Source organism: Electrophorus electricus, chromosome 1, assembly GCF_041902795.1.
Source record: "Electrophorus electricus isolate QZ-2024a chromosome 1, ASM4190279v1, whole genome shotgun sequence".
Classification (NCBI taxonomy): Eukaryota; Metazoa; Chordata; class Actinopteri; order Gymnotiformes; family Gymnotidae; genus Electrophorus; species Electrophorus electricus.
Window position 1 is genome coordinate 31,701,859 of NC_137497.1, and position 14,239 is coordinate 31,716,097.

The 14,239-nt window shown below is 42.7% G+C and overlaps 3 protein-coding genes across 5 annotated transcripts in view; 1 reads left to right on the top strand and 2 right to left on the bottom strand.

Annotated features, from left to right (window-relative positions):
* The window catches only part of abcb4 (ATP-binding cassette, sub-family B (MDR/TAP), member 4), a 16,144-nt gene extending 15,926 nt beyond the window's left edge, over positions 1-218 (top strand). For both annotated transcript variants that reach the window (XM_081715188.1, XM_027009536.3), the window contains one exon: positions 1-218. This exon is cut by the window's left edge and continues 761 nt beyond it. The gene's annotated coding sequence lies outside the window, so the exon portion shown is untranslated.
* Positions 219-795: 577 nt separating this feature from the next.
* Positions 796-9,210, bottom strand: crot (carnitine O-octanoyltransferase). 2 transcript variants are annotated; one of them, XM_035526683.2, is made up of 17 exons: positions 9,057-9,210; positions 8,572-8,694; positions 8,261-8,385; positions 7,785-7,966; positions 7,155-7,279; positions 6,959-7,067; positions 6,202-6,295; positions 4,949-5,074; positions 4,491-4,592; positions 4,321-4,404; positions 4,107-4,214; positions 3,820-3,950; positions 3,608-3,731; positions 3,412-3,490; positions 2,999-3,092; positions 2,675-2,794; positions 796-2,516 (listed from the first exon to the last, which is right to left on the bottom strand). In XM_035526683.2, exons 2-17 carry the CDS (start codon positions 8,684-8,686, stop codon positions 2,396-2,398), a joined length of 1,839 nt encoding a protein of 612 aa, XP_035382576.1. In that variant the 5' UTR covers positions 8,687-8,694; positions 9,057-9,210; the 3' UTR covers positions 796-2,395. The 2 variants fall into 2 exon arrangements, with proteins under 2 accessions (XP_035382576.1, XP_081571316.1); XM_081715190.1 differs by lacking the exons at positions 6,959-7,067; positions 7,155-7,279.
* A 3,263-nt stretch (positions 9,211-12,473) lies between these two features.
* acbd7 (acyl-CoA binding domain containing 7) lies at positions 12,474-14,236 on the bottom strand. The gene is made up of 4 exons (XM_027009537.3): positions 14,097-14,236; positions 13,409-13,526; positions 13,245-13,307; positions 12,474-12,853 (listed from the first exon to the last, which is right to left on the bottom strand). The coding sequence occupies exons 1-4, from the start codon at positions 14,106-14,108 to the stop codon at positions 12,780-12,782; spliced, it is 267 nt and encodes an 88-aa protein (XP_026865338.1). The 5' UTR covers positions 14,109-14,236; the 3' UTR covers positions 12,474-12,779.
* Positions 14,237-14,239: the final 3 nt, after the last annotated feature.

The window sequence follows — 14,239 nt, forward strand, 5'->3', positions numbered from 1 at the left end:
GTGGTCTTATTTAAGATACTGTTATTGCACTAAAATGAGATTTACTTTTGATGCTTCAGTTTGTTTGTTTTTTTAAAAAAGCATAGCACTTATTTATGAAACTAACATGGAGCACTCAGTAGGTTACCTTTTGTGACACTGCATCATGCTCAGGAGCTGAAGCACGTTCTGCTGGCTATCTACAACTTTGGAATAAAGTTTCCAGTGTTATTTGCCAATTTGGGTACACATTCATCTTTATGAATTTGACAGCACACTTACAACTCACTCATTCATATAAAAGACAGACATTCTATTTTTTCCACATTTCAGCTTTATTTAGTTGTTCATGGCATTTAAAGTTAGCCAAGTGCTAGAAATTACATTTAAACCTGTACTCTAATTGTAAAATAAACTGCATTCATACTACATGCATAAATTAATTTAGAACTCACTTAGAACCCCTAGTATATGAACCCAAGCTTATCTAGTACAGTTCTGTGATTACTTCCAACTTCTGTGTATGCAGTATTGGACCTGATGACCAATAACCCTACAAGCCTCTAGTAAAACACTTTACAGTAGAAACTTTCTCTGCCATTTTAAAAGGATTACTAGAAAGAGGAAAAAAAAAAAAAAGCAACCCTATACCATTCAGACAAGTTTAAATATGAACAATTAGCTACAAAAACATTTTTCATTGAGGTTCACCACTAATATTCCTATGGGAATTAAATATGATTGGCTATATTTAGGAGAAAAAACCCTTGAGCATAGAAATATCCTAAATAAAAATGGTTTTGTGATAAAAACGCAAGTGTTTAAGTCTTATTTAATGTTGAGGTCAGGTGTAAGCAGAGAAATCAGTTACTACTTAGGCAAGTAGTTTCAATTTAACAAAACTTGATTCCAACAAAAATGGAAAAAAAAACAAACAAACAATTTAACAAATGTCTAAATCAAAATTCAGAGGATAAAGCCAGTAATGCTTCATTGCCCTATAAGCCACACACACACACACACACACACACACACACACACACACACACACACACACACACACACACACACACACACACACACACACACACACACACACACACACACACACAAAAAATATATTGAAAAGAAATTGCAATCATTTAGTGCAGCTTTGCTGGTAAATTGTGTTGCGAATTAAAGTATATATTTCAAACTAACAGCACATTAACAGTGAAGAAGAACATTTTAAAAAGCTCACATATGATGCATTGTTTGCGTTTTTTGCATTGATTTTTGCATGAATGGAAAAGTTGGTTTTTGCAAGATAGACATTGAAAACAGATTTTTAGTGCACTTCGATTTTTGAAATCGCTTACCTACTCTACACCAGCTCCAACAGAGCCCATGTTAAGCTATCCTGAGCCACTATGGATGAACAGCTGCAGTTAAGAGCACAACGTGGCTGGTGAGCCGTTTGAGCATTGCATATGCATGGTCTCATCCTTGGTTATGCAGAGCCCAGATTGGCTGGTTTTTCACGATCATGTGAGTTTGCCGCACGTCACGTGCAAAGGAAGAAAGTTGTGTTTCCTTCTCACATCACCTGGTTCACTGAAGCTAGTAAGTAACAAGATGGACATGGTGGAAACTCACTACACTCACCCTGCATCCCCTTGCTGTGCAAGGAAATCAAAGCTAGAATCCAAAAACACCCCCATTCCAAATTTGGTAGGCAATTACTCCAAATTTGAAAACACTGTTGGGGCAAATACCATCCAATTCACTACTTGAAATCACTTCTGTGGAAAAATGATTTTTCAGCCAAATCCTCAATGGTTTCATATTAAAATTGAATTAAATTACGGCCAATCACAGACCCAATTCTCATCAATTTGGTTGTTCAGTATAGCTACTGCTGGAGTTAAGCCCAACTGATATTATAACATCCTTTCCATATACCTCTCTGCTCTCATTACAGATTGCTGGTATGTAGTACTTGACAACTTGGCATTAAATCTCCACTCACTTCCGATCTCAAATGGACAGAAGTACCGTTAATGCCCAGGTGCAAAGGTTAATTTCAGAACAGCTTTCCTGATTTAAACTGAAGGCATATCAAACTCCATTAGCGCTCACTCATAGTACTACATGTTACTGATGCAATTAATCACAATTGGAGGAAATCTCAACAGTTTTCCTTGAACAAGTTTCTTAAGTCAAAGGAAAAGATGTTCAGATGGTTGACCAATTTGCAATAAAATCATGAAGCTCCTTTGCAGACTAGCTGAAGTATTAATGCAACTATAAATGAAGACGTGTCCGTCTGTGCTAGTTCATCCACATGCCACTAAATTGATAGTTGATGAAAATGTGAAAACCTTTCTGCTCTCTAGCCAATACAAAAAAAGGGCTTGATTTCCCAGAAAGCTTTGATCTATAACTGGGAGTGAACTGTGACCTGCATGATGTCATGGAAGGAGGTACACAAGTTCTGGAAAAGCGTCTCTGCATCCGTCTCTGGACTGGACTTCCAAGCCGTACAGGAAATGACGATCCTTAAATTGGGAGAAAAGCATACTGGGTAAATTACATTCTTAATACCTGCCACCCTGAATAAAAGCTAAACTGTGTTAGCTACTGTGTCAGGAACACAATCCGTTCCCCCCCCCACAAACACGTCCAAGACACACGTTCAGACACTTTCTGGGCTCACCTGTTGTCACGGATACGGTAGAAGAAGCCGTAACCATGGTGCACCATTGGAGCGACAGCTCCCAGGATGGTTGTGTAGCCAACAAGGCTGGAGGAAATGACAAAATTCCCACCTCCTCCACTGCTCAGAGAAAGAGAAACAGGATTTCCTGAAAGTCCAATCCAGCATGGTTGGTGACATGCAGATCTGCTTGAGTTCAAACCCAACTCCCCAACATGAGCCAAACTTTCTGGTAACCATTCAGGAAATGGAGCCTAAAAACTCAGTGAGGCTCTAACCACATTACAGGCAATTTGACCAAGGGCTGACATTGTTGAGACAAACCTCTTAGCATAGAGAGGGTCAGAATAAAGCTCAGGAACAGGAAGTCCCTCCTCCTTAGCGATCAGGTAAAGGCCCAAAAGGTGTCTGTCAAAGCCTGAGCATATAACAGAACAAGAGTATAAAACAAATTTTGCAACAGTTACATTTATGATCTAATCTGAAAGTTGACTTGACCTCTAAATCAATTATAATGCGTAGGACATAAAAATTGAATATACTTTAATGTAGTTTTGTAACCCCCCACTAAAGATATCAGATTTGATTCCATATCCAGTCTGATGTACGTAAATTTCCCAAAATATGCTGAACCCCATGAACAATGTATGAAGCAATGCTTAAGTAAGAGAGTTGGTGAATTTCACTAGTCAACAACTGACGTTTAGGCTCCCATAGTAGGACACCCACACCCCCACCTTTCCCGTTCTGGGCTTCGTTCATCAGCTTGTTGTGTGTGCTGGAGGCTGCAAACAGTGCTCGTCTCTTCTCATCAGCCTGCGGATCAAATCCAGCGTTAGAAACTGCACACTCGGCCAAATGAAGGAGTATCAGTAGTATTAGGAGACTCAAGCCGTGCTCTGCATTTCGTCAGGAGGTGCAGATGTCGCTTACGCTGGCTGTGGGGTCCAGCATGAGCTGGCACCAGCGCTGTGCTTCGGTCGTGCAGGGTCTCATGGTCTCGGTGCGGCCGTGGTAGAAACGGCGTGTGGCTGCAGTCTCATAACAGCTGCCGGGCCTGAGGGAGGGAGAGCTTTAGCCTATGGGAGCTAGCCTAGTGCCGTACCGCGGGAGCCAGCCTAGCGCTGTACCGCGGGACGCTTCACCTGGCGTGCTGTCTGAAGTACGCCAACTGCATGGCGAGCTGCACAAATGTGTCAGGGTGGAGCTTCCTCTTCTTGATCGCCGCTTTCCCAAAGGCAGTGAAGGCACGGCAGACAACCTGCAGGTCCTGCGTCTGTAAACGAAGACGCGTGTTGGACTGACTTGGGACCTTTTACATTTAAGTCAACTTTATGCAAAAGTATTATTCATAATGGCAATCGAAGCACTATGGTTTACTTTACATAATTAGAGCCAGATTTCGTCTTGTGTGTGCATGCATGAGACTCACCGTTTTGCTGTACTGCTCTTTAGCAAGTGCGATATCTTTCCTGATTCGGTCATCCACAGTGAATAGTAGCTCTTCTGGAAGGGGCAGAGCACGGACCGTCTCCAAACCCTATGGGCAACACAGTGATGTTTGTTAGACTCGCTCACTCACTCGCTCACTCACTCGCTCACTCACTCGCTCACTCACTCGCTCACTCACTCGCTCACTCGCTCACCTTCCATTTTCCACCATTTGCTTTCAGTTTTTGGTCCATATAGTAGCAGAGAGACACAAGGACCATGGCGTCGTAGGGTGCATGCTATAAAAACATTACATTACTCTTAACAAATAAAGATATCCAATGACAACAGATGACTGGGATAATGACGAATGTTCTTAGCTTACATCGCAGTTGGAGACAAAGGTTCCATTAGCGAAGCTGATGGTGTTGTAGGATTTGTCACCCCAGCGGATAGTAGGGTCTCCAGTTAGAGACAACAAAGTCATCTACAGTAAAGACAGATCAGGTCAGAGAGTACATAGCCACCAATACACTTAATTCACCCCAGCAGCCAAAAATCAAAGAGAACAGAAGCACAGAGACATTTACAGCATTTCAGTTTATAAAATTTGCCACAAACGCTAATCAAGAGCGCCATACGTATTCATCAGTAGCACACTGTTTTTGTACCACAGGGCTGCTGTCAACACTTTGCTGTACCTGTGCTAAAAGAGCAGTCTGCACACGTTAGATAACAGTAGGCTGTCACGTGACTCGCTACCTTTATAATTGGCTACCAGGAATGCAGCACCTCTGCCCTATAAATAGCTTTCGAGACCTCTAGGGAGTGTGCGTAAAATACCTCTGTGTAGTTCTCAGGGGTTGAATACGGTCTTGCATCATCCAGTGAAATAATAAACAGAGAGCTCTGGATGGTCTCCAGTATAGTTTTATTTACAGGATCGATGGAGATCAGGTGCTCCCGAGCCTAAGGGGATTGGAGGAGAGGTCATCAAAAAAACAGCCAATCAGAATTAGAGCGATTGCTACCATTAATAAATGTGTTGCAGTCCCAGAATAATATTGTACTGTAAAGGTATTCCAGAGCCAAGACCTGCATTGGGAAAATAATCCTTTGTGTTTACTGCATGGCAGCAAAGCTCAGAGAAATGCACTCTTACTGTGAATTAAAAATCTGTAATAAAATGGTCACCCACTGAGAGGCAGGTGATAACCTCCCCATTCCTACTTCTATGATTGTAAAGTCAACCTCCACTCCCAATGCAACAGGCACAGAGACTTTACACAAGCAGTTCTCTCTGCCAATTATGTTCATGTATTCTCTTATTAACAACTTAATTGCATCAATATGGTTACTGCAGTTTACTCAAAGATTGTTGTGCCGATTTTTATCACTCCATCAATACAATTACGTTCATATTTTAAACCAACTTTGACACCAATATTCTAATGCTTTGGCAGTGATGTAGTGATCACAGTTTCATCCCCTTTGGTGTCGCAGTTGCCACGGCACCAAGCGTGAGGTGGTTTTGTTTTGTTTTTTGTTTAGTCCCTGCCTATGTGCCCACCCTTTATTGGTTGCCGTCTTCCTGTCTTGGGTATCAGTTTGCGAATTGCTCTCCTTTTTGCAGTTTGTCTCTTCGACCGTTTCAGGTTTCAGAGTTCTCGGCATGCTCCGGGTCATTTACTTCTGGCTTGATGACCTCGTGCTTTTATATGGACTATGATTATGGATTTGCCCCAAACAAACGTTGCTCAATTCAGTACTTGGCTCATTCCATGTTACAGTACTATAAACAAACAGTCATGCTAACGCCACCATGACACTGTGTGAGTGAGTGAGCGAGCGAGCGAGCGAGCGAGACCGGGGTGGGCCAGCTGGGTATAGAAAAGCAACCGATTTGAAAGAACCCAAACACAGATCACAGTATAAGCATGCAGCTTAAGTCCTGGCTCAGGTTGGCTACTGATTAAATGAAATAACTACTGTCCGTTACCGGACATTTATCTTGGGTTGGACAGTATTCTGCTGCACACCGATTGGCTGAGCGATGTTCAAATCGTTTTTGATATGAAGGAAGTTCTGTGTCTGACCTTAGCCCAGCGAGTCCTCTCCTCAGTGGTCAGGGCTCCCACATCCTCACCCTCCACCTCTGCATCGCAGTTCTCGTTAATGTAGGTGAGCTGCCTAAAATATATCACACACACACGACTGATTACTAGCACACCCCACAAAAGCCAACATGGAAATGAATGGCCCACATTTATAAAGCTCTTCAGTGTATAAACGCTGATCAAACACAGCAGATGGGACCTGGGCCCAGATCAGTACCGTCTTGGGTTGTTTGGTCAGTAAGGATCAATGATCGAAAGGTACTTCAGTGCTTTATGTATTTTTTTTAATGCAACAGCATGGAAATGTCTCACTTTGCTTTGGCCTTGGGTACAGGAAGTTTGTCGATTTTTTTCTCCATCACCATTATTTAAACTGGGTCACAGTGGAAAAATTCAGTTCAGAGGTCATTTTTGAGGGTTGTTGTGTAACGTTTAGCAACTGTCCTGAGAAGTGTTTAACTTTTCAGTGACTAAATTACTCCTGCCCAAGTACATCCACAATTTGAAACAAATGCTTCCAATTCATATTTTTGTCTTCTTTGCATCTACATTAGCTGCCTTATACTCTTTAAGAGCTCCAAGGTTCTTATCAGACTTCCTTTGTAGTACAAAATGTTGCTAATTGACATTAAGAATTCAAGATACACCTTGTATTGTCTTTATAGCCGTTATTTAAAGTGAAAGTCTTACAGAGGAACCCAGCAATGTTTTGTATAGGACTGAGGCAACGACATACCTCAGTAACTCAGGAGGCGTGAGAATGCACCCGTCACAAAGTACATCAAACGTGAAGACTCTCCCACGGCGCATCACCACAATATGAGAAGGACAAGGTCCCTCACTCTCTACAACCGGTACCACAACGTCAGAACACACACACACCCCATTTTCTTCTTTATAATATAGACACGCACAGACACACACAGACACACCTGTCTTAAAGTAGTTGAGGATGGTGTCCTTGGTGACTCCAGGCACTTTGCATGTGCAGAAAAGCATACGGAACTGGTCCATATCAAAGGGCTTGTTCCCCGATTTATGGACAGCCAGCCGCTCCCTGACCCACCACGAAAGAAACCACATAGCACAAGGATGAACACCCCGAGCTTCCAACAGACACACATTTTAGCAGCCAATTCTGGATCAGATGTGTCCGAACAGCCATCACAAATTGTATTCCATAATCTTAAATCAAAGCCATACTGTCATGATGCCTGAGGCCAGAACCCTGTCAACTGTACTTTAATGCAAGGTGGAAATTTGAGCAGGAAAAGGAGGGTTATGTCATTGTTAACCAATCCCAGGCTGTGAGGTCTTTTTAAAAAGCAAACCTCAAAAAGCTCTTGCTGCCAGTGTTTAAATTTTTGTACCCTCTCCAATCCCACTGCCAACAGGATATTAGTCCTGGCCCTCGCAAGAGGAAAGGAGGTCTCCCTTATTGGCTCTCACGGCTGCATTCCTAGTCCAAAAAGGGGCCAAGATCAATTACGATTCAGCTTTGAAACCACAAACCGAATCTGCCTCCCCTTTGCGGATTCCCAAAGGTTTTCTTGTTTGCTCACTTGCGGATGAGGTCCCAGTACTGGAGCGTGAGCCACACGATCACACTGGTCCTCTCCAACTGGGTGCCCTCACAGGAGGGCCAGCAATGCTCCAGGTAGGGCCCAGGACCACCGAAGTTCACGTAGATCTGAGACGAAACGCGGCTCTCCAGATATGCTGTGTCCAACCACCATTCCTCCAGCTGGACGAGGGAACACCGGAGTCACTAGTGCATCAGTCAGGCTCAGTCAGATGAATTTCCTACCATTTGAATTCCTACACTTTGGAATTATCATAGTTAAGAATAAAAAGCAATAATTCATATTTTTATGGATATTACGAAAATCAGTGATCATACACAGCATTGATGAATAAAGGGCCCGTGTCTACAATTCTAGACTCGCATGAGGATCACCGTTGGCTATAGCAGGTGGGAGCTGCATCCCCTTTACACAGCAGAAGCAGGTTTTTCCAAAATGGCCCGAGTTATCGTTACCCAATTGCGCTTGATCTTGGCTCGCTCCAGAAGCCTTTGGTGAAGATGCCGTCCCAGGCCCTCCCCAAAGCGTTTCACGACGGCCGCCGTGTTGCGAAATTCATCCTCGGAAGCAAACGGCTTCACTGGAAGAACGAACACAGTCGATGAAAAGTTTCTCGTTTCTTTATCCACCGAAATGTTGCAAGCATGCCTACGCTCCCCCACCCGAATTCAAATCACGCAGGTCATTGCAGATGCAGCTGTTGTAAAAACACCAAAAAATAATAAATGAATTTAAAAAAAACAAAAACAAACAAACACCCTCTTACCTGCGTCCAAGTACTTGCTCAGAGTGCCCTCCAGAGAAGGCACGGGCAGAGGAGGCAGAGTATTCTGGTACTGAAAGGTACGCTCGGCCGTGGATTCAAATGTTTGGTTGTCCATTGTCTCATCTTTAATAATAATAATAATAATAATAATAATAATAATAATAATAATAATAATAATAATAATAAAAACTACGTTACGTCTTACAAATACATTTAAGACAGTTCAGCATCAAGTTTCGTATAACACGCTTTCGCCGATCGAGTGGTGGTGTCCAACTCCGTAAGGCTTAAAATCGCATTCACCCACGATCCATGCGTCTACACCCACGTTCGTACAGATATACTGGGACAAGCCACGCTTCCCTTGAATATAGTGAATACACGGCACTGGAGCATTATTTAGCTACGTGACAACAAACCCCAGAATAAACCCGATAAAAGGTATTCCAAGTTCGGTATGGAATAGCACACAAAGTCTGCCTTACCTCAAAGTAAGATGCAACTAACACCAAAGAGAAAAAGTTACCATTTGGTGCTCGAAAGGGACAATTACCGATGCTGAACAGAAACTGCTGTTATTGCTCGATATCGACGCACCATGAGCTGCCAAACAACCCATTCAGATTGGGCTGAGGTCCCGTTACCTTTGCCCTAGATATTCGGTAAAACCGCGACAGCGTGAAGTTGAATACCGTAGACGCTGGCAACTGCAAGATGGCCGCTTATATAATCGCTTTTCAAAATAGCGGGACCAACTTATTTTCATAGCTGCAATAACATTCAGGCAAAATAATTTTGTAGAATATTAAAAAAGAATAAAATACTTGGTCTAATTGTAAAGTAGCCAACTTAATATGAAAACTTAGATTTTTTTAGATTAAAAAATCTGTCGTATGAGAAATGAGCAGTCATGTGGTGCAAGTTCCAACCGCATGGGAAAGAGCGCGCGAGAAAGTCTCTTATTTTGCATTTCATATCATTTAAATGAAACGCGCCCGGATTCAAGTAGTCAGCCAATAAAAGGAAAGCATTCTGAAAATTACTCTCCCCGGTTTGGAATATTCATGTTAACACTTTAAAACCTCACAAGCAATCTGTGTTTGAACACGAATTCGCTGGCAACATGCTAAAGTTAGATATGAAAACATGTATGTGTAAGCCAAGAAAATGCAGTAAGGCAGAAGTCTGGACCCCACTGTGGCCTGGTTGTGGTGTGTGAGAGTGCCTTGACCTTGGGATGATCGTAGCAATATGCGGCAAAACCTTAGTCTGCAAGACGGTAAAGAAACTGGCGTATTTTTCCTAAGTAGTCCTGAAGATGCAGCATAGTATTATGATAAAAGTAACGATTGATGCTTAGGACCTCTCTGAGGGACAATGACAGGGATATTGTTCAATAAAGATCTTTTTTCACTACCACCCTGGATACTAGTAGTAAGGCTAAATCCTCCCACAGTGGTGTCCAAATCTGGACATCAAACCCAAAGCCAGTTCTGGATCTTGTAATACCTCTTTGTTGGTTAATGTAACTGGTTCACTACTTTGTGGTCACAGCTGACTCTTAGGTAAAAGGAGTGTGGGAAGTCTGTAGGACCAGGATCTTGAAGACTGTGAGTTGAACACCTCTGTCCAAGAGGAAAACAAATCCCACTAACAGAAGTGCAAGTTGGATTTAGACACTCATGTGCTTTTTGGTAGCCTCAAAACTAGTATCCAGAAAGTGCACAAATAAACATGGAATAAAATAACATGGGCTGTGAAAAGACTCATAGTATGTTTATTTACATCTTAACGTGTGAGGAAATCAGAGCCCGGCCCAATCACCATGTTACCAACTGGGCATCGGTGATACCTGATGCAGGGATCCAAAGACATAGACCTACCTGAGACCCTTGTTCCAAATGAAGCTGGAGCAGCTCCAACTCTTGTACAGGTTAAAAGGTCCCAAGGCCGTACGAGGGTAGGGGGAGCTGCCGAAGAGGACCTGTGAGGGGAAAAGGACTTAGTCAATAAAGGCTCATATTTACAGGTAAATGTATTGATGTAATGGCCATTGAACTGTGCACAGGACTGACATGGACATTGTATTATATTGAGATTGGTTTTATTGCTATTCGGTAGCCTGGGGTGGGGCTTCCTGTATTTAAGGGGGTGTAGAACAGGAAGTGGGGGGAGGGGAGTTGGGCGTGTTATTCATTTGATAGATGTATGCTGGCTCAATTGATGAATAGTTTTCAATTCTGGTACTGAAGCCTAGCCTAGCGTTAATTAATAGGTCTGGTTGTTAATGTTTGAGGAACATTAGAGTGCTGAACTGGTGTTTACTTTTAAAACCATATATTTCCTCTTTTCTTTATTTTCACCATTTTTAGTTATAAGTTGAGCACGGTAAACTGGAGGTGTCCTGTATTGTCGGTGTGGTGAACCCGTGCTCCGTCCTTGATGCAAAACTGTGTAAATCCTGGTATTCCTGTGGATCACGCCATCCTCCGACGGGGAGTCCTCACAGACGGTGGCGAGGCCATCAGGAGCCTTCGTGTTGATGAACCCACCCCTGCTGTGAGGGTCCAGTGAAGGCCAGTGTGAAGACCCTTATTGAGGGGCAAGGGTGTGGCCCTGATGGAAAAGGCAGTTGGGTGCGGGGGGACACCTGGACGTTGTCACGCACAGGGGTCTTCCCTGGAGGTGAATTCATTGCGCTGGAGACTGTCACTGCCCTGAAAGGGAGTATGGTGTGACTGCTGCTATCCAGAGAGCTTTGCTCTTTGGTCCAGTGGTTAGAGCTCATGTTTACCTCCTGTTAAGAGTTTGAGCCCCAGTTAGGGTGGTTGCGTTTAGCCTTCATTACATGATGCATTTATTTGTTAATGGTATGACATTTATCTAATGTGACTGCATTGTACCATATCGTGTCTGAACATAGATTTCCTGTGTCACAAAACACACTGATGAATGGCTGATGGCTTGAAGTGGGAAAATTTGTCAGACCATATTCTCTCAGAGCGGTGAAAACCTGTGTGTGTAATAAACGATTGCTTATGCATAGTTTTCTAGACTTTCAATGTCTATATTGCTGTGTGCCTTCTGCTACCTGTGTTTAGTTGCGTTAGCGACATTAAATGCTCTTTCTAAGAGGTCATTAGGAGCCTTGTATTGGCACATTCACAGCACCACAGTGGAATGCGATAGAATTGAGAGTTGCCTGAATTTCAGGGTGGTTTGCACTCATTTATGAGACAAAATCGGCGATTCATTCAGTAAACACAAATTCAAATGTATAGCGACTACGAAATGGATCTTTTCCATTGAACGTTATAGGCATATCACTGTAAGTGAAGTGTAGTGTGCCAATGCATTTCACTGTGTTCAGTTGTAATGACTGTATTTCACTGAGGCATATACGTTTGAAGTAGAAAGCAATATAGTTCAGCTTTGATTACATTTTAAGGTGGACTGTATGCTATTATATTCTGACACAAATGCAGCATTTTTAATTGTAAGGTCTTATGTTTAGTTTTTCAGTAAAGATCAAATGATATGAAAACAATTTAGTAGTGGGGTTGCTTTTAATTTTGGAACGAATTCCATATGTCGCTATCAAATGGTAATGCCATGTGTGTATTACATTTCATGTTTTTCCATTGTTGTGATCGTATGCAGTTGTGATGGACTTTGTAACAGTCCAGTCCAGTAAGGTCTGGATAAGCGAATGAATGGTGGTTGCGCTGGTAGTTTCAAAGGGCCCGGACAAAGGGCGGGCCAGATCTGTCATTCCACATGCGTCCACAGCTCAGGGCTTGATTGCCAAAAACGTCTCACTGAAAACATTATTTTGCTGAGAGAGAGACAAAGCGGCCTTTATTTTTTAATGGTTTTTTTTTTTGTGTGTGTGTGTGTGTATGTGTATGTGTGTGTGTGTGTGTGTCAGCCACTGATACTCTTGTCTACAAACCTGAGAGAACAGCTGAATATTAAGTGCTTTCTACTACACAAATCAGTAAATAAGTGCTCACTGATTCTTCATCTTTAGAGGGCTTGTTCATGTAAGCAGACTTTATGTGAAATAACATGTTATATCATAGTTTTATCTTTACTAAAAAAAAATGTGGACAACTATCATCCTTTTCTGAGGCCTCGGGTGTAAGTTGGACTGCTGTTATTTAGCTACTACGTAAGTGTATTCTAAGATACTGGAGCACCCTGGGTCATCACATTCCATATTTGTCAATGGTTCCCTTAGCCAGGGCAATGTAGGCAGTCATGGCATCTTCTTTGGACATGCCTGATGAAGAAATAACGGAAAATTCAGCAGGAGATATAGCACAACATGCAGATCTGACAGGGCCACCTTCTTTAAAGAGCTACATATATAGTTGCCATGTTTCTAAAAACATTTTGTGCAAATGTAGACCTTGTACACAATTGTTGATAATATTAGGTGAAAGTGTAGGCTGTTGTCTACGAGTATTTCCCCACCTGGTTCTCTGAGAAGTCCCAATTCACCATGGTTACAGTCCACGTTTTTGCTTTGTCCTAGTCCTGCTGTGCCAAGTAATGAGTGTTCCTGATTGCTTGGAAGCTGGGATGGACCAAAAACGTGGACTGCACTTTCGGGTCCCTGAGGCCTGGATTGTATCAGATAATGTAGAGTGTCCAGTGCAGCATTCCTGTACCTTTCCTGGAATCCCATGCCTCCCATTTGGCCTTCCCCTTCATATCCAGCATTCCGGGTCTATCTGTATGGAACAGAATGGACACCTTTTGGTATGCTGTTTTCACACACTGTAATTACACACTTAATAAAAGGCTTGAACATTTAGTGCGCATAAGGTCTCACCAATATTAATGTCCCCAAAAATAGCCTGCTTATAGAGGCCATATAGGTCCAGCAGCTCCTGGTCAGATGGCCTGGTCTTCACTTTCTTTACATCCTCTGCATATTGTTCAAATTCAGCCTGGGGACAAATGGTGATTAATTATTTGAGCACCTTTGAGTACCTTTACCTTCATGTTAGCATATATATGCATTTGACATTAATGCTATTTATACGAAGCTTCAAAAGCACACAATATTTTAATTCTTTTTAGTACTGTACAATCAGCCAGTGGACATACGATCCCTTTCCAACATCTGGTCTCACTAAGTCAACTCTTTGCGGCCGACCCACGATCATTGCTTGGTTACTATGTGCGATATATTGTTCAGCTAAACAACCAACAAACAGTCGTTCGTGCGTGCGTGCCCGCGACCCTCCCCACCGCCCAGAACGCGCATAATCAGGCTATGAACGGGATGAGATGAAGATGAAATTTGAATTTCTCGTCCAAGTGGATTTCATGTCAAATCTCCAACGAAACGTGCAAACAAAAATAAGTAACCCTAGTGAAGTAACACTGCACGTGTATTCCATTATTATAGGGCAAGGTAGAACGACTGAAGTTAGGACAGCCCTGCCGCCCTATAGCTGAAGAAAACGCGTTATATCTGTACAAACGGGTTAAAACTGAAAAGTGAGATAGTCTACCTGCAAAGGCATTTTCGTAGACGAGTGGTTTCTGCGTCTTAGTCTTCTCAGTGTCGCGTCGGTCTGCCGATGAATCACAGCCAACGACCTAACGGCATCTCCGGGCGCCGCAGTGCTAACTGATTGGTTGAGAAAATAGCCTG

Coding starts and splice junctions, on each gene's coding strand:
- crot (XM_035526683.2), bottom strand. CDS start 8,686: ATGGACAACCAAACATTTGAATCCACGGCCGAGCGTACCTTTCAGTAC. Junction 7,280..7,784: donor TACTGGGACCTCATCCGCAA/GTGAGCAAACAA, acceptor GTGGTGGGTCAG/GGAGCGGCTGGCTGTCCATA. Junction 4,593..4,948: donor CCCCTGAGAACTACACAGAG/GTATTTTACGCA, acceptor TCTTTACTGTAG/ATGACTTTGTTGTCTCTAAC.
- acbd7 (XM_027009537.3), bottom strand. Junction 13,308..13,408: donor TTTTGGGGACATTAATATTG/GTGAGACCTTAT, acceptor TGTTCCATACAG/ATAGACCCGGAATGCTGGAT. Junction 12,854..13,244: donor GGCATGGGATTCCAGGAAAG/GTACAGGAATGC, acceptor TTTCTTCATCAG/GCATGTCCAAAGAAGATGCC.